Source organism: Pezoporus wallicus, unplaced genomic scaffold (genome assembly GCF_028554395.1).
Source record: "Pezoporus wallicus isolate ANWC-B61680 ecotype Strahan unplaced genomic scaffold, APGP_CSIRO_Pwel_v1 scaffold_6362, whole genome shotgun sequence".
Lineage (NCBI taxonomy): Eukaryota > Metazoa > Chordata > Aves > Psittaciformes > Psittacidae > Pezoporus > Pezoporus wallicus.
Window position 1 is genome coordinate 3,502,973 of NW_026637663.1, and position 19,476 is coordinate 3,522,448.

Below are 19,476 nucleotides of genomic sequence, written 5' to 3' on the forward strand. Positions count from 1 at the left end.
TTTATTGTGTTATTGGCCCTGCGTTTGCTGAAAGTATGCAGACCCCTATACATTCCAGACAATCAGATACAAAAAGTGTATTTAGAATATCCCATTCTGGAACTTTTTATAATAGAGTTTTATCATAGAGCTATGAGGGATTCTTGGAAGACAGTGAAGAAATTGATTTTTTTACTTTTTTAAGTCTCCAAAATGAAGAACATTATTTAGCAGAAACTGTAAAAACTTAAAAGTTCAGAAATCTATTGAAATCTACTACAAGGATTATAATGATTCCAAACCAATAGGCACAAATGGGATAGTAACAATTTCCAAAAGTTAGCATGCTGAAGAAAGCCACTGAGTCTAGCAAAAGACATGTTTTGTGCTGTCAATGCAACACATAAAAATTCAAACTCATCTAATGACAACATCAATGTCTTTCAGCAGCACTCACTGCTGGTATTCAAGCTGAGTACAATGTCATCTGTATTTTCATCCTGAAGATAATATCATTGGAAATGTATGCAAAAGTATGGCAACTTCTCTTCTTCTACACTTTATTCTTTTCAGTGAGAATATAGGAGCGGCCTTTTTAAAGTCTCACATGCTATTACATGTAACGACACTGAAGCACTGAGCTACATCAAGGACATGAAGTTGTAATTAACTACTTTACCTTGAAAGACAAATTTAAACACTTGAACATGTGCCAAATTTGAAAGCCTACCCCTAACCTAAAGCATGGTAAAGTCTCCTACAAAACTTAAGCCTCTCACAAATCAAACCTCGTTGACAAACACTGATTTATGAGAAAGGACTCTCATTCCCCAGTAGTACAACCAGTGAAATTCAGCAACGCAAAGAAACATTCCTCCAAAACTTAACACTACTGTGCATTCAAGTCAAACATCATTCTCTCATTCTAGAATAAAAAACAAGCTTGACAGACCTACTAACTTTCTGTCCCAGCAGAAGTCAACTTTCCCTTGACTCTACATGCAGCAGCTAGGCTGGAAAGATAAAGATTCCCAACTGCACAGCCACTTAATCCTTCCTTGTCTCATTCCATAATATTCACAATCAAGACATGAACTGAGGTCTTTCTGTGTCCTTAACAACTGCTTCAAGCTTTCTTATAAGCATCCCTAATTACAACTTTTTAATACACACGTATTTGCACACGTGGTACATAGTACCAGGTTAATCATTAAGTTCTTAAAATTTAAAGCTGAGTATTGGAGCTCTAGTCTGCAATGTGTTCCTTATGTGAGCTGGAAATAATGGAGATAAGCGAGTGAAATTTTCAGAATCCTTTGAATTACTCTTCTGAGTTATGATCAGCAAGAAAAAGAAAAAGTAGAAATGTATATATACATGTAGGTAAATAGGTAACATTAGATATATCATTTCCATATACTCCAAAACCTTGAAACAAACACACACAAAATCTTACCCTTGTCAACGTCAGTGTTCCTTGTTTACACTCACTGCAGCGGACCCTGAGTTTCCCAGGTTTCACAGATTGGCAGATACTTTTGCAAAAAACATAGAAGCTGTTGTAATTAGACACACCTGTCCGGAGGAAAAAAAAAAAAAAAAAAAAAAAAATGAACTAAGATTTTGATATATACTGAAAATCAGCAAAAAGCTGTTCTGAGAGGTTTCTATTTGATTCGCAAGTGATAAGTAAAATTAGAAAAAGTTGACTAATTTTCAGGCCTGAAAATAGCTTTGTGATCAACTTATCTTACCTGGTCTAGTTCCTAACACTTTCAGTAACTCCTGCTTCTGGATCAGTAGTTATGGGTGAACTACAACGTTACTCCTAGAAAATGCATCCTGTATTGAGTTTGAGCTTATCACTGATGAGCACCAACTGTAATCTTTGGCAAGTCATGTATGATATTAATTATCTCAGCTCTCCATAATTTGCATCTTCCTTCTAGTCTAAATTTGTCTAGCTGCAAGTTTTACTGAGTTCAAATTGCATGAAAATTTCCTTGGACAAAGTTTAAGAGATTGAGATTGGTTTGACTGGTATCACAGCAAGAAAACAAATATTTAATTCAGGAATTTTAGTTTTATTAATGGAAGACTGAAAACCATTTCTTTATTCTTCCTGGCAGCCGTATAACATAGCAAAGTTTGTAGACTGCTGCCAAGATATTAGGCCAAGTAAATTCTCAAGGAAAAATAAATGAAACACATTCTGTTCTGTGAAACTATGGAACAGAAGATGATATGCAGAGAATTGTGTAAGCCTGGGGCAATGCTAATGAATTTAATTTCACATGCAATCCTGATCACTGTTTTGAGTAGATCACTTTTTAGAATGGCTAGTGCTATTGCTTAGAAAACAACAGAAGATTCACTGCATGGTTTTAATCTAGACTACACATCTCCAAATTCAGAGATTCAAGTTTACTACCTGAACTTGACCTGAGACCAGAATAATTTTTTTAACAATTTTTTTCCCCTTATCAAAAGAAATGGTTGTGGAGATTTGACACATGAAGATTGGTGAACTTCATAATCAACAGCATCCCGTTAGAGATCAAAGGTTTTTCACTTTCTTCCCCATTCTCCTACTTCTCCCTATATTTATCAGCGATATACTTTTAGCATATATTTGAATCCCAACATGTTACCACAGTAGATGTAGAATACTAGTTTAAAGCATGACGGACTTGCTTTATTTTTACATTTTCTTCACATGATAAGGGTCCGACCCTGTGTTTTACCACAGAAAATACCTATCAATTTCATGTTACACCTCTTCAGAGGTGTGCCACAACAAATGTGCAACTAGTTTCCAAAACTCAACTTCAGAGAACCACCTCATCCAAAAAACTTTTTTTTCTAAGAAAAAGTATGTAAGTGACTTCAAAGAAGATGCACACTGCTGAAAGAATAAATCTTGTAACACTTTTTCAAGTATTTGGAAACATAAATTACATTGGAGTACATCAGTGATGTATCCAGTATTAAGTTAGTTAACTGATCTATCAAGTGTTTTCACTAGGCCTCCCCGGGGATTATTAATGATCAGAGTAGAACATAAAACAAAACAGAATTTAAACTGAATTCAGGTTTTGTGGAAAATTAAAATACGTCTATACATTCACATACATAAATTTTTCATCTAAGTACAATTCAAAAGGTTGAAAGCACACTTCTCAAAGCAGTCAAAACCACAGTTCTGAGATTAAAATAGTTATGCTAAAGTATTTAATATATGGTACAATGTTGAGAGGTGAATACAAACAAAAGATGACATTTGGATCTCTAGTCATTCATATTTTGCCTGAGGCTCCTAAAAAAGGATTTATTGCACATCTGGATTAGACTCTATTTAGCTAGAATGCAGAACAAAAATGTAAGCTACAGTAGTGCAAATGAGGACGAGTACACTTGCAAATGATTGAATTTTATCTTTGGTGGTTCTTATATACAGGATAAGCAGGTCAGTCAATAAAACAAAAGGGTAGTACCTATAGCACAGTTCAAAGGAAATGCTACATAGAATCATAGAATCATAGAATCATAGAATAGTTAGGGTTGGAAAGGACCTTAAGATCATCTAGTTCCAACCCCCCCTGCTATGGGCAGGAACACCTCACACTAAACCATGCCACCCAAGGCTTCGTCCAACCTGGTCCAACACCGCCAGGGATGGAGCATTCACAACCTCCCTGGGCAACCCATTCCAGTGCCTCACCACCCTTACAGTAAAGAATTTCTTCCTTATATCCAAACTTCTCCTGTTTAAGTTTTAACCCGTTACCCCTTGTCCTCTCACTACAGTCCCTAATGAATAGTCCATCCCCAGTATCCCTATAGCCCCCCTTAAGCAAGAATGCTACTTCTAGTAAAGACCTACAATAAACAAGATTATTTCAGCCAATTATTCCTGACTCGGTCTCAAGTGCAGTAAGTGAGACCAGAGCCCTTTACCTATTTTGGTATCACCAGTCCTCTCCCATTGCTGCAATTTCTTATGCAGGCAGTCTAATGAGACTCATGTCTGCTTGTATTAACCTGAGTAGATCTGTCTGCCAACACTCACTGTTCTAATTTGGCCCTGCTCACCTGCCATGACCCTAATGACCCTTCCAGTCAAACAGAACCATGCTATCGAGTACATAAGCCCTTACAGAATAAAATATTTTGTTAGTTGAGCTGACACTTTTCCAGATCCAGGCCCCCAATCACTGATGTCTCGCACCCCGTCTCACATTTTATACCAAGTTTATTTCAAGCAGTAAACTACTTGAGGAAGGAATCATGCTTTCTGACTGCTTTGTGCTCTAAATTCATTCTATCTGGACCAAGAGATAGAATTATATTATTGATAATACTCTGCAAAATATTCATAGGATAGTGTAGCATAAATCAGTATGACTGAATACTGCAGTAAAAAACAGCAGTCATAGGAGATGCCTAAAATGAGTCATATTGCTGATTTACTATAGAGGATAAATCATATGCATTAACTTGATAGTTACACCATGCAAAAACAGACTATGTTAGCTCAATACTCATTTTTCCTAGCACTTCTTTTTTTTTTTTTTTTTTTGTCAATTTTCATGAATATAAAAAGTGCCCCAAACTTTAGCAGGAAGGTGTAAATGGAGATTTTCAACAAATCATTCACCATTTTATGCAGATATGCCGATTTCATTCTCACAAAGTGCAGTTACATCATTAGGTGTATATACTGAGCAGCATCACCAGGAGTAGTGAATACTGAATTAAAAATGCAAATGCTGAAAGTCAGCATACAGTACTATACTGATGGCCAGCATTAAACTCTCTACTAACTTGTTAATGTTACTGCATATTTTAGCATGGCCCTTGGCTGCGACATCATCCCCTTGAATTTCTTTTTCAGAGAGGAACTGAAAGAAACAGGAACAGAGAAATCTGCTTTATGCATCAGGTCTGACATAGCAATATCAACAAGAAATGTTACGGAACCGTTCCAGGAATCACTGAAATTACTACATAACCATCCTTAGAACCTTGTCTTTCCTCACTCAGTCATGGTCTATAACATTTCATGAAGCTTTCCTTTAATATTTTATAATATTTGCACTGGGCAAGAATGTGCAGGCAAAGCAAATTACAAGTTGAAAAAAACAGAATTCCCTTTATAAATGCTGATTCTGATACTTAACATGAGCATTAACACCATAAATAAATAGATTATAACTACTAGTCTTTTTTTGCAAAAAGTAAAAAAGATGCCATGAGAAATTTGACCTTACAAACCTGAGTTTCTCACAGGTCCAAAAGCATTTTCAACATATGATCATCAGCTTTTTAAGAAGCCATCTCCCATAAGTCAAGCTTCAGATAAATCTGACTTGGAAACACAGAAATAAAATCTCTTTCATTTCACTGACACTTGATGAATTAGCAGCCAAATAAATAATTTCAGTCTGCATTGTTGACTTCCTCTCTTAACTTGTTTCAATATAGCAAAACGCATTTAATGCACAACAACCTGGCAATACTGGACTACCTTAACTACTCTTTGCATTTGGTGACAACACTTATGGGACTGAATCTTTCAGGGAAAGCAAGTGAATGACTCCTGTCTGAAGAGAAATGCCTCGCCTACCTACAGTCATAGAGAATTCACAACCTCCTTCCTCAGGTCATCTGTGTTAGTATTTTAATATCTTTGTCTATAAGAAGGTACTTTCATTTCTAATTTTCTGTGCTGAAATTTAACAATTGCATTCTCTATTTTCCACCATATATATGGAAGCCAATTAATTTTCTTTCTCTTTAGAACAGGCTTTTGTATTGGGTAGATATATTTTTATATATTAGATACATTTTTGCATAGATTAGTCAACCCTAATACAGTCATTCCATTCTTACATGTAATACTCCCTAGAGCTCAAAATATTCCACTTAGATTTTTCTTTAAATTGTTCTAGGTGCAGCTCCCTAAGCTTGTCATAATTTTCCAGCTGAAGACTTTGCCATGCTGAGCATAATAGGGTTCTTGGTCTCAATTTTTTTATTTTTTTTTTTAAGATCTTGAAGGTTATACTTCTGTTTATCTGTTTCTGTATATTATTTTGCTTAACATTATGGGCGTAACTGTTCCTGGTTACTGTTCAGTCTATGATCTAAAATTAACCTCCAAACCCCTGTCTACTTTACTTGTAGTCCATTCTGTATTTGTGTTGCTAAATACTGCCAGCCAAGTGCAATACCTTATGCTGGCCTCTTCTGGGCAAAATGATGCTTTTTTCTAGACTATGTTTCCAACTTGTTGCGATCATTTTACAATCCCAGGCTGTCCTCCCATTTATCTGCAGTCCCTCCTAGCTTGGTGATGTCTACAGCTTTAGTAAGTATTGTGTCAATTCCATCCCTCCTTTTTGATGATGAACTGCTAATAACTTCCCCAGATACAGGTTAGTAGACCAAGTCCACAGCAGCCCTAGTGTATTTTTATGTCTGGACTCCCATTTTGCTAATGACAGTATCATGCTAAATTATGAAAAATCTTATAAAGACGAATATATGGTATCTATTGCTTTCTTCTCTCCACAGTTCAATATTATCTGTTTTTCGACAAATTGCTAGTTGTTACTCTTATTCTTGGATTCTTTCAGATACTTGCAAGTGTTAGATTTTTCCTCCAAGCATTACTGGGAACTTCAGTTAAGCTTTTAGGTTGAAAATTCCTAGACTTTTCCTTTGCTTTCAAAAATAAAAGTAAAATTTCCTTTTACTTTTTAAAAATATACCCAAATACCCAGCTCTGTTCTTCCTATTATTTATTCCCTGCGAGTTCTAGAAGTTATTTCAATAGTTTTGTTATTCCATTTAATAAGGAGGCCATTTACTTTTAAAGAATACAAGTCATACTAATGTCTCACATCATAGTAGCAAATTTAGAATCATCCATGTGGGAGCAAACAGAAAATAAGTCTGAGTTGTTCAAAGTTTTTTTCTTGTTTTGCTTCTGCATCTGTTTTTAAACTACAAGAAACGTGTAGTGCTGATATTTTCGTAACAAAATTTCCTTACCAAAAAAAATGCAGTAAAACATAAAGCAGAAACTAATTGACCAAGAAAAGCTACTGAAGGCTCCAAGACTTTCCAAAACTCAAAGCAGAAGTATGCATAGGCTAACCTACAAAGATAGCTCTGGTAATAAGCTATAGCCTCAGGTCGAGCTACAGTGTTAGAAATAAACTATTATTTTAATATTTAGTATCTATATTAACCACTAAGTAACATGACAGAAGAGATAAAGTAACATTTTAAACTAAATTCATCACATCTCATTTTCAATACATTAAGAAATAATGTCTTTAAAAACCTGAGTTTAAGCCCTATGTAAATTGAATTACTCAAAGAAAGTCACCAGAGGGGTTAAGGATAAATTTAATATCCCTCAGTGCCAAGAGACAGCATCTCTGTCAGTCAAGAATGGATGACAGGTCAAGAAAAACAACAGTGATTCTTTAATTTTGTGCTAAATAAGAAATAATTCCCAGACATACTCATTATGAATATAATGTAATTAAAATTGTGTCATGGTGCTAACTGCCACTTTTTTCTACCAATGTTCTCATTTGAGTGAAGCTTGCAACAGTTGGAGAAACTTTATGTTTTCCCACTTGGAAATATCTAAAGTATGTCTGAGAGAAATACTAGAGTAAGAAAATGACAGAAAAATCAAGAGAAAACTGTTGGTGTAAGAGAAAGTATCAGGAGAAACAAAAATATCCTAAGGATTGTACCCACCTCTCTACAAGCTCCTTTGTAAGGATTTTTCCCTGACATTTCCACTTCAGGCTTAGTTATCTGTGTTCAAGTGTGTCAAAGGTACATGGCCCACCATTATAACCTTGGCTTAGCCTCCTAAGGAAATGATCAATTCATGAGAAAGAGCTGTGAAAAAGTTTGTAGAAGGATAAAAGTAAAATGGCAGAGAGAAGTGGTTGTGGAGATGGAGCCACAAGTCACTAAGCCAAAAATTCAAGGGGAAAAATACTAACATGGATAGTTATAAAATCTCTAAGGAAAAAAATGAGGGTGTTATTCAATCTGATGCTGTATGTTGAAAGCTTACAGTTTAATGATCCAAGACACACATATTGCAGATTTTACATATTCTCATTGGTCTCCATTAAAATCTCTCTTAATGTTTTTGCTGTTAGTTCAGGTTCTGCTTTTCTCTTCAGTGTATTTTCTGTATTAGCTATTTGTTGATGTAGACCTTCAAATTATCCATAGAAAAGAAATGAGGAAAGTTTGAAAAAGCCGTGCTGCAGGTTGTGTGAGAACAGACCAACTGCTTCCTCCTGTTTAGTTTTAGAGATACATCAAATAAATTACCCAAAACTTAATATCAGAAGTTTGAGGTAGAATTTTCCTAGTTTAAAAGCAGGAGTGGGACTGCTTGATAGACAAAATCTGTTGTCCACTTAAAAAAAAAAAATTATTCATCGTTTTATACCTCCAACATGTCCACTAATTTTTAAACACAGTAAATTTAACAAAGACCAGGCTAATATGTATCACTAATATGTATGAACATACACATACTTGTACATATGTCAATTATACACATATATGTATATTGTAAATACATGAGGCACACAATCTGTTGGTATATCACTTTAAAAAGTTTAATAAGAATTCAGGAAATAATCCCTATTTCGCAGTTTTCACTTTTAATTATCATCAGATAAAGCCATTTATTACAGGCTAGTTTTAAGAAAATGCCTGGTAGTTTTCTCTATCAAGTTTTTATTTAATTATGTTGCTTTCAGTAGCAAAAAAAAAAAAAAAAGGAAAGGAAAGAAAAGAAACAAAAGGATATGAATGCAAAAGGCTGCTCTCTGCTGGGACCTGTCTTCTCATCCCAGTGAGACACCCTCTCTTTTTTCTACCTCGTCAAAGCTAATTTCTACACAAATATCCCATCACAAAAACTAACTGTTCTCTTCCTTTAGCGTTTTATATAAAAAGAGAAAGTAGCTTTTCTGATGTCTATCCCAGTGTTTTGTACTGTCTCCCCATTTAGATTTTTAAGCTCCTTGGGACCTGAATTACCTCCCTTTTTTTCGGTATTGTTAATGATGAACATGCTGTGGGAGCTTTATACATGTTAGTGATAGCACAGACCAATTATTTTGATATGCATGACTAGTTAATCAGAAAACATTAGTCATAATGACTATAGACCTGATCCTGAAATCTCTCTTCAGTCAAAACACCCATTATCATCCACACAACTGTTTAAGTGAATGAAATCTGAATAGGGATATTAGGAGCTAACCCACTGTTTTCATTTGAACTACATTTTCATATAGATGATAATGGTTACAGAGTCTTTCCTTTAACTCAGCTATTTAAAAGCGGACACAGCTACAGGAATCTTTTAACAGATTGAAAATTACATAAAGCTAACATTGTTTCGAATTCCATTATATTTACTCTTAGACTAGTTGTGATTTGTAAAATGCAGACTGACTGTCAGAGACCTCTCAGACCATTTTAGCAATTTGCATCCACATAATGAAAAATACATAGAAGTGAAGAAAAAAGTATTTTTCTAACTATCTTCACTTTAAGGACTTTGCTTGATTCAACACAGTAGGAGGGAAAACATCTTCAATATAAGCCCGGGAGTCTCGAAGTAGTGAAAAAATTCCATATAAAGCTAAATTTTCTTTTTTTTCGAAGTGTAGAGGTTGCACTTCTGTGCCTAAAAAAAGAGATGTGACTTAAAAGATCCCATTCATTTTCCAAAAATAAAACTGGTATGCTCTGTCTTTAGCTTTCCTTTTTTAACTGCGCAAAGATTTCACAAAGCACATTGCTTTCCTCCCCAGACACATATATGCAGATGCACACATTTATAAAACTTTTCTACCTGTTCATGATGGCACTTATTCTTTATTATGCCTATCTAATTTAGATCATGAGAATGACATTTATTTGACAGGTAGACTCATCTAAACAGGTTGTGTTATAGTCTAGTAAGAAAAATGGGAAATTTTATGGTTTGATTCAATTCATCCTAAAGTAGATACAAAAAGATACAAATATGTCAGACAAATTGTGCCTAAAAGGGTCTGTTTCTCTCTGTTTTGGGGATTTAGGAATACTAGCTTTGGTAGAGACATCTATATTGCAAGCCTCTAAAATAAGGTCAGATGAATCCCACTTGGTGATGCTGTGCACAAGATCTCGTGACAAACAGCTGCAATATTTTGCACTATGGATAACAATATTAAATAGACTAAACCTTAAAAAAAAAATTAACCTTTTTATTGATACTCAAATACGATTTGTAAAGTGTCTATGGATCTCAGGTAACTAAAGTATATGGAAGACTCTGCTGTTTAGAAAAAGAAATTGACTTGCCACTATAACAAGGACTACAAATGAAAGTAAGAGAGGATATTATGAGTTGTCCTTTTACTGTAATACCTCTGTAAGAGGTAGAATATCGAAGTACTCGACAAAGATGACAGACGGCACACTTATCTTTTTAACTCCTTCCTTCTCAGTGAAAAACGTTTCTGTGCAAAAAAGCCAGGAGGCTTCTATTAATTAAAAATTTTAAAAATGTGAAAAAAATTCCATTTGATCTATTTTAAATGTCTGGAATTTGGAATGGAGTAGGGACAATGTTTATTAGGCTTTCTCTTTCAAGCTTTATCATGAAGAATCTTCTGTTTCCTTTTTCTGAGCTCTAGTATCACTTATGTTCACATGCTTTATTTCACCCAAATTCTCCCTTCATTATCTTGCTACCCAGCTAACTGCTGTAATTACCTTTCCCCCTTCATGTTCCTTCTCTTGACCTCTACATAAACTTCACCGTTCTCTGAATTCTCACAATATACTCTTCTCTCCTTTGGTTTGCTCTCTGATTTTCAGACAAAGGAGAAAACATAAACACTAAAGCTAGCACAGTTCATATTAACAATAAGGAGTGAAGTCAGCAAAAAAGAGCTAAAAACAATGGTGATGATTCTGCCAGACAGCAAAACACAGAGAAAAAAAAAAAAAAATTAAAAAAGACAATTTAATGAGACTGCTGAAAGCTTAGCAAGTGATACATGGGAGACAGTGATACGTTGTACAGCATCAAAGTGTTCAAGGTTAAGGACAGCAAAAGGTCTCCCTGAATATGTACTCCGTGTGCACAGGGAAACCACTAGGCACTAAACACAACATCCCCAGCAAAACCCCACCATGGGCTGCTTTTTACCCCATTAAAGGAACTGAATGTGACCTGCAGTGATAACTGGCTGGAACTGGCTTATTTGTAGCTGAAGGCAGGGACTTTTGTGTTTAAGCCTAAACACATAAGGGGAAGAAAAGCTGCTCCCGAAAACCAAGCTTGGGTGGCAAAGATCCTGCAGCACAGGCTTCCAGAAGAGCAGCAGATACAGTTGAGCACAATTTCAGCAAATGATCTAAGAAATGTTTACAAATTAAAAGCCAGTTGTACTGATCAGCTCCAGCATGGCTCTGATCTACTTGACGTAGTGGAATTTGAGAAGGTGCACATTTGTTTGAGATTTCTGTATGAATAGCAGCATGCCTTGGGAAATAGCCATGACTGGACAGCTCAACACCTAGAAACGTTGAGCACTCTGGTACCATGCCACAGCACAGCAAGGGAAGGACAGGAAAGCAAGAAGTCAATGGGGATGTTACAGGAAACAGCAGCCATGGTCTGGCCAACAGGGGCTCAGACCCACCACACCTGAGCAAGGTGAGCAGAGTAGGTATAGCAATGGTAACCCACAGACCAGTCCATATCAAGTCCATAAGGATGAGGCTGGTCCCAGGTCAGGCCAGGAAATCAAGTCAGCAAGTCAAGGTCAGGTTCAAGAAGATATACAACCAGACACAGCATACCCAAAAACATGGCCCAGGGACAGAACAAAGGTAAGGACTTGAGCTTAAAAGCAGCTCCCAGGTCAATGGACCCATCAAGGATGGGTGAGATGGTGACCTCTGTCAAGGCTTCCTGCAGCTCTTTCTCATACCGCTCTTCTCACAGAAGTCTGATCCAAGGTTACACAACTGCCCATTTCACAGCTTGCCTTTGACACAACCAGTGACAACTTCAAAAGCGAGAGTGAAGTTGAAGAAGTTGCAGAGCCTTTGGTGCCTTCACACCAAGCATGTGATATACCACATAATATCTGTGTTGTGTACAACAAGAAATGAAGTAGTGACAGATCACGGAAAGGGTAAAATATCGTGAAATCATCAGCTCCTTAATGGAGAATGAACCACTGAACTTAGGAAAAGAATTAAAAGAAATTATGTTAAAGTTTATAGAACGAATGCCTTCATTTGCAAATTGAAGATGAAATCGTATCACTTTATTTATAGTTTCAAATATATGACATTTCACAAAGGTTCATCTATATAGGGGATCATGCACAATTTAGGCAGCCACCTTTTTCACAATACAGAATGTAAAATTAAAATTTACTTTCTTGGTTAGATTGAAATTGCTTTCCTAGTGTTAGTGTGCAATCACAGTATCTAATTAGATATGTTTCTTTTGACTGAAAGTTCAAATAACAGCATACCCTCACTCAAAATAACAGCTCTTCCTACTGAGCTTATTCTTTGTATTAGCTCTCTATTTACTTCTAGTGTCCAAATATACCAGTTCTACTCAAATACTGCCATCCAGATAGAGGTAAGCTAACATATTACCAGTAATTACCAGTAACAATAAAAGGCTGGTAACAAGCAGCAACAACAGTATTGCTGTTAGCTTTGTTACCCTATTACAAAACATTCTGGAAAAGTTCATTTTTTAGAGCACCCAAGGAATAAGTACTGAGGTGGCAAGGTTTATGGAAGATAATATAATTATTCCATGTACTAAAACATTAAAAAAGCTTCTCCAGCAGTTTCTTAATAGAAATTACATTGTTACTGAATAAAAAGAAAACTTCCCTTGTGTACAAGTAACTGGTTAAAACACAGGAAACAAAGGTCACAAATAAACGATCAGTTTTCTCAGTGCAGTCCCAAAAGGAAATTGTGCTAGGACTTCAGTATTCACCATCAGAAAAAGAGAAATGAACAGTGAAATAACAAAGTTGGCTGGTGATATGATTTTATTTAGGGAAGTAAAAATGAAGGCCAACTGGAAAAAACACTGAAGACTGCAGGATGCTGAGTGACTAATAATAAAATGAGAAATGAAATTCATTGTAATAAAAGTAAGGTAATGTACATGGGAAAAATAATTTTACACAAACAGTGATGGTCTTGACTAGTTATTACCACACAGAAACAAGATCTTGGGGTTATAATAGTTCTATGAAAATGTCAACTCAATGCTCAGTAGCAATCAAAAAAGTAAATCGAATGCTAGGAATTACTAAGAGATGAATAGAACAAAAAAAAAACCCATAGAAAACTGTGCTGCACAAATGCTGTAAAAATCCATGGTGTGCTTCATTTTCAATAGCATGTGCAATTCTACCCTTTCCATCTCAGAGCAGAATATGGTAGAACTGAAAACATACAAAAAAGAGAGAATGGATAATCAACCAGAAACACTTCAATAGACTAAAAAAAATTAAAATCAACAGTTTAAAGAGAGTATCACAGAGGTCTACCAAATCATAAGATGCATAGAGAAAGTGACCAGGAGTAGGACAGCAGCCTGGAAAATATCATTACAAGACTGATTTATACAAGGTACTGAGAGAAGCCATGGACTGCAAAGAGGATACTACGCTAAATGAATCTTTGATCTGAGCTGGTATAGCCACTGCCATTTTTCACATGAGAAAGCAACGGAAGTAATCTGATAGTATATTTCATTGGGCTGCTGTGTGCCCTCAGAAAGACTGTAGTGTGGATCTGCAGTTACAGATGCAGTGGTCCAGCCTATTTTGACCTCCAGGCTGCAATGGGAAATACACAGGACAGTCCTCATTCTGTGCTACCCAGACCATGCCCCCTGTTGGAGGCATTCCTGCTCATGAAAAAATCCTGACCCACGAGTCTTTACTAAATTACTTGCAAAATTTTCTTTTAAAGGATATACATTTATGGTCTTGGTTTTCTCTATAAGAATCCACAAATACTGAGATATTTAGCTCTGTTGTAGCAGATACTTTAGTGATTAAATGATAACAGGCCTTTGTACAAGTCTTGTAAGTTTAAACTAGATTATAAATCTACATGTACTTTCTCTGAACCTCCTTGCTTGTTTTTGAATTTCAAGTTGTCATCTTAAGCTTTAAAAACTGATTGTGTCCTTCCCTGCACCTTAATCTTCTTAAAAGTGTTTTTCCGAAGTAATAATCTTTAAAGTATGGTCTTCATTGATTACAAAATGATCATAACTTAACTTGTGCACCAGTGTTGTTTATAAAAGTGTGCTTTATTTCCAGTTCTTTTGCTAATGCTTTCAGTCTTTTTATTAGTTCTGATCCCTTGTGCATTCAAAAGAGTAAGATCTTTCCAGCTATCTTTTTTGTTGTTTGTTTTACTTTTAGAAAGAAATGCTATTATTTTATTACCTTTTTTAATACTCAAAGACATTTTCAAAGAGATTCCACCTGATGTAAAGAAACATATACCAAATCACATGGTAGTAATGGACAATTCTGATGGTTGAGCATACAGAACATTAGTAATTTTGCAGCAACTTAGCATTCCTCATGAACCTTTTTAGGTTCAAAAGCACTGTAATTGTAAAAGCAAAATGTAATATGCTTTAGAAACAGTTAGAAAATACAGGAATTGACACTTTAAGTTTTATACATTTATATGAATTGATGATTCCACTGCCCTATGTCTACTCTCAGAGGCAATGAGAAAAAACTTTGGAATAACTGTTACCTCTGGGAAGACTTGGAAAGCCATGTCTTGCCCAGAGTTGCACATCAGACCGCACACAGGTAAGAAAATATAAATGATGCTCTGCCTAGGAGTCAGCTAGTATAGACCACTGGCAGATCAACTCCATGACAGTTACACACTGATATTCACTAGCTATGTAGATTCCTTCTCATATCTGCAATAAATTAATTCAACTGAATATTCTGTTCTGACTCATTTTCTGCTATTTTTAGATGAAAACAAGGAAACACTAGGGAAATGGAAGCGGCAGGAGAAAGGGAAAAGAAAGACACAGAACTAAACCTTAGTGAGTAAACAACATTGTGTAGGTAAAAAATGGCAAGGAAAAGCTTTTTTAAATTATTATATTAACAGAGCAAAATGAAAATATTAAAGTCTTACATGTGAAGAGATGCTGCCAGGAAAAACAGGGCTGAAAATTTTACAGATTGTTATGGATCAATGAAACAACTGGGAACAGTAGTAGTAGCAGTACAATAAACATAGGAAGCTGATACTCAAAACAGCTCCTTTCATAATACAGAAGAATCAGGCAGCAGCACTATCATTTGCTGATTTTGAACAAGATGACAGGCATACCATCAAAAAAGTATTTTGCATAAGCAGAGAAGCTGAGCGTTGGAGATGAGAGCCAGAGACTCAATCAAAGAAATATAAAAATAGTAGAGGAAATTAACAATGAAGTTATCACTTATGTTTTAACTCTGAAAAAAAGGCACACAATAAAGGAAGAATGATGAGGGAAAGGAATATTCTCCCTGACAGGACATATGAGGCTGAACAGCTGCATTATATCAAAGATGAGCAACGAAAGATAGAACTGACAGAGAACAGAAAGATTGGCAATTTTCAATAAGGATGCTACAACAGAGTGATTAAAAAATGCAAAAAAGTGTTTGTCATTTCATATGGCCTGTTGCATACTAGATGACAGTAGTCTGAGGGTTTGACCAGAGACAACATGATAAATAGTATTACACATTTACCTGCCTTTGATGAGCTCTTTGAACAAGAAATGCTTTCATCTTAATCATTCATCTCACTCCTAACTGTATATACATTTAGTAGGAATAACGGTACTCTTTATTTACAGCAAAATAGTGAAAAGCCAAGTATATCACTCTATATAGGGACTATGTAGATAGCTGCACTGCCAAGGAGCTTTGAGTTTGAATGCTGTCATCTTACCTCCACACAATAGAAATCAAATTTTTTACCACAAGGGAAATAAGGTAAGGTGAGATTATACCTTGGCATCAAACCATAGAATATTCCAGCATAATTAAAGAACATTATTTGGGAGTGGCCCCAGAGAAAGTTCACGTTAGCAATTATATGCTTCAACACAAATACTGTAATAAAGACAACGGAAATTAACTTCAACACAAGTTACTTCTCATAAACACCTTTCCACTTTTAAAAATTAGCATCCATAATGCACTTTTGCTAGCTGTAAAAATTTTAGTGACAGATTAGAGATCTCCTTGAGATCTGAAAATCTCAAAGTAACTCAAACTCCCAATCTATCATTCAGCAAGAATTTGAATTTGTCCTATTCTCCTGTAGACCCCTGGTGTCCAGGTAATGAAATCTCTTTCTCTGACTGAGTGGCTTCAAAATATACTATAAATATGACAAAACTACGGGATTGATCACCTCCTGCACAGATACATACAAGCTAAATCTTTTCATAGTTTCATAGACTATTTGGATCCTTCATTGAATAGCACATGAGAATCAACCAGAAATCAATGGTTACTGAGGAAGGAAGTGGGGAGGCATCTAGATGAAATCTTGTCTCTTTAGAGGTTTCAGAAATGTCTTCTCACTTACAGCATGACTTGGGAATTCAGCGCAAGAAAGGAGATTCCCCCAGCACATACACTTGTGAAACTGTCAAAAGAATTGTATGAGAAAGAAAAAAAATAAAAGCTAAAAAGCTGTCTAAAGTTCATGTGAGATTGGAGAAAGGGTACAGGGTTCTGGAGAGATTAAGGGGTATGAAGTACTTTTCAAGTTGAAGATACAAAATAGTCTTTAAGCATTTCTATTTAACTTCAACAGAACTATTCTCCAAAATCAATTGGATTAATTGATTGGGGAGCCACTATAGGAACAACTGAGAGTTAAGCTGTCAGCCACTGGCTCAGCGTTACACTAATCGGGTATAAAGTAGCAACCAGATGCTAAAGCTCTGTTCTGTACGTAGTGTGGCAAAGAATGGAGTCTCAACAGTTCATGCAGAGGGTGACTTCCTAACTGATAGGTTGAAGGACAATAGTAGGACTCAGTTTAAAATAATTACTATGCACTTTAGTCTCTAAAATGTAATGAATATTTAATACAAATATCACATTTAAAGATACTGTACATATAGTATCAAAAATATGAAATAACTGATGAATCAGGGAAGATATTCATAAAAAAAAAATCTGGTATATCAATAATATATCTTATTAAGAAGTCCCGCAGGACCTACATATTACTGCTTTGCTTATGGGTCTGCATTAAGGGAGAAAGGGGAAATCCAAGAGTTATAGTGACATATTTAGTTATAATCTTAGGAACTTCATCTGGAGGTATTCTAAGTAACATTAGCTTAATTCCTTCTGACAGATTAGCCATTGTATTCCTTCTGGAAAACAAAGTGTGGGTTTTGTTGTTTATGAAGATGATCAAGCCAATGGGTTTCCTGGATGGAGAACCCCTGAAGGGCCTCCTCAAATTCCAGTGTGTAATGGTTATGAGCTGAAGCTCAAGGCTTTCATAGGTGGAATCATGTATCTTGGCAAAGCAAGGCAGTTCACAACATGGTAGGTATCACTACAGGGAACTTTTACATGTGTTGAGGGAATTGTGAAAGTTGCAAGGGTAGGATTAGTCTACATCACTGTTTCAAAGACTGACTTATTTCCATTATCAAATAACAGATGTAGATGCTTAGCAGGCTGTACATGTAAACATGCTAGTGAGGATTCCTATGATTCTATTTTCTGTGCATTTAACACAATGAATCTTGCTGCTTCTCAGCTCACCTGAACATGGGGAATTCTGTTAGTCAATGCTAACTAACTGAACTAACAGGGCTAGCAAAGCTTTGAGGTTCCAGGTCTCAGGGCTCAATTCATGCTGGCCGTATCTACAGTTAAGACTGTATTTAAAACATTATTGATGTTTTAATTCAGCTAATTCAAAAATAATTTCTGAAGGATGAGAAAAGTTGCAATTGATAAAAACTCAGTTGCCAAGTGGTATAGCTTTAAATAAGAAACTATTGATCGTCACCAGCTAGAGGTTTTTACCCAGTCATATTGTTGTGGTTTAAGCCCAGCCAGCAACCCAGAACCATACAGCTGCTTGCTCACTTCCCCCCCTTTTTCCTCCTCCCACTCCCAGAGGGATGGGGAGGAGAATCAAAAGAATGTAACTCCCACAAGTTGAGATAAGAACAGTCCAGTAACTAAGGTATAACACAAACCACTACTGCTACCACCAATAATAATAATGATAGGGAAATAACAAGGGAAGACAATACAACCGCTCACTACCCACCGACCGATACCCAGCCCAACCAGAGCAGTGATCTAACCTTTCCAGGTAATTGCCCCCAGTTTATATACTGGGCATGATGTGCTGTGGTATGGAATAACCCCTTTAGTTAATTTGGGTCAGGTGTCCTGTCTCTGCTTCCTCCCGGCTTCCCCTCCTCCCTGGCAGAGCATGAGACTCAGAAAGTCCTTGGTCAGCGTAAACATTACTGAGCAACAACTAAAAACATCGATGTTATCAGCATTGTTCCCAGGCTGAAAGTCAAAAACACAGCACTGCACCAGCTACTAAGAAGGAGAAGAATGACTGCTACTGCTGAACCCAGGACACATATGTCTTGAGTATTTCTTGTGTGACAAAGCTAAGGAGAAAATTGTGGTGAACAAAAAGAGGGATGGGGGCGCCAAGTACATTCGTTGCTCAAGTGAACTTTTGATCATTATTAGAACTTTGTTACATCTTCACAGCAAATATGCAATAAAATAATGTCAGCCAGCACTGGAAACCAGGACACCAGTGTTCATCATTAAATCCTTGACAAGTTCTTCAGTGTCCCATGAAACGGAACAGTATATGGTGAACGGGCTCAACAGGGAGCATGATATCCTGGTGTTGCCCCTCCCCTCCACTTCAAGTGCCCATGCTCAGCAGATGTGCTGGCTTTCAGAGTCCTCTGGGACACTTTGCTCCAGGATGCAGCTGCCACCCTTGATTTTTCAATCTTTGTTTTGCTGGATAGGAGGGTAGTTAAAAAACATGAAAATATATACATATTAAAGAAAAAATATATATTACAAGATGGGCTTGCATTTTAAGTGGAAAGTAAGTTACAGATATTCTACTTCAGAAATGCAGAAATTATTTCAGGCAGATAGACTGACAATACTAAATCTGAAGCATTCATCTGCAAATACCAGTTACAGCAGCAGTTGGATGCAACTACCAAATCAAAATCTGACACGTTCTTAAGGTCAAAAACCTAAGATGGAATACCAACATAGATGCCAGCAGTACAGATAAGATACATTTTCAGGTGTACTG

At 36.2% G+C, this 19,476-nt stretch overlaps 1 protein-coding gene across 2 annotated transcripts in view; it reads right to left on the reverse strand.

Moving 5' to 3' along the window:
• Positions 1-19,476, reverse strand: part of PRKN (parkin RBR E3 ubiquitin protein ligase) — a 728,786-nt gene that overhangs the window by 451,251 nt on the left and 258,059 nt on the right. For both annotated transcript variants that reach the window (XM_057406909.1, XM_057406908.1), the window contains exon 4: positions 1,436-1,554. In XM_057406909.1, coding sequence (XP_057262892.1) covers positions 1,436-1,554 — 119 coding nt within the window. The remainder of the gene's footprint in view (positions 1-1,435; positions 1,555-19,476) is intronic.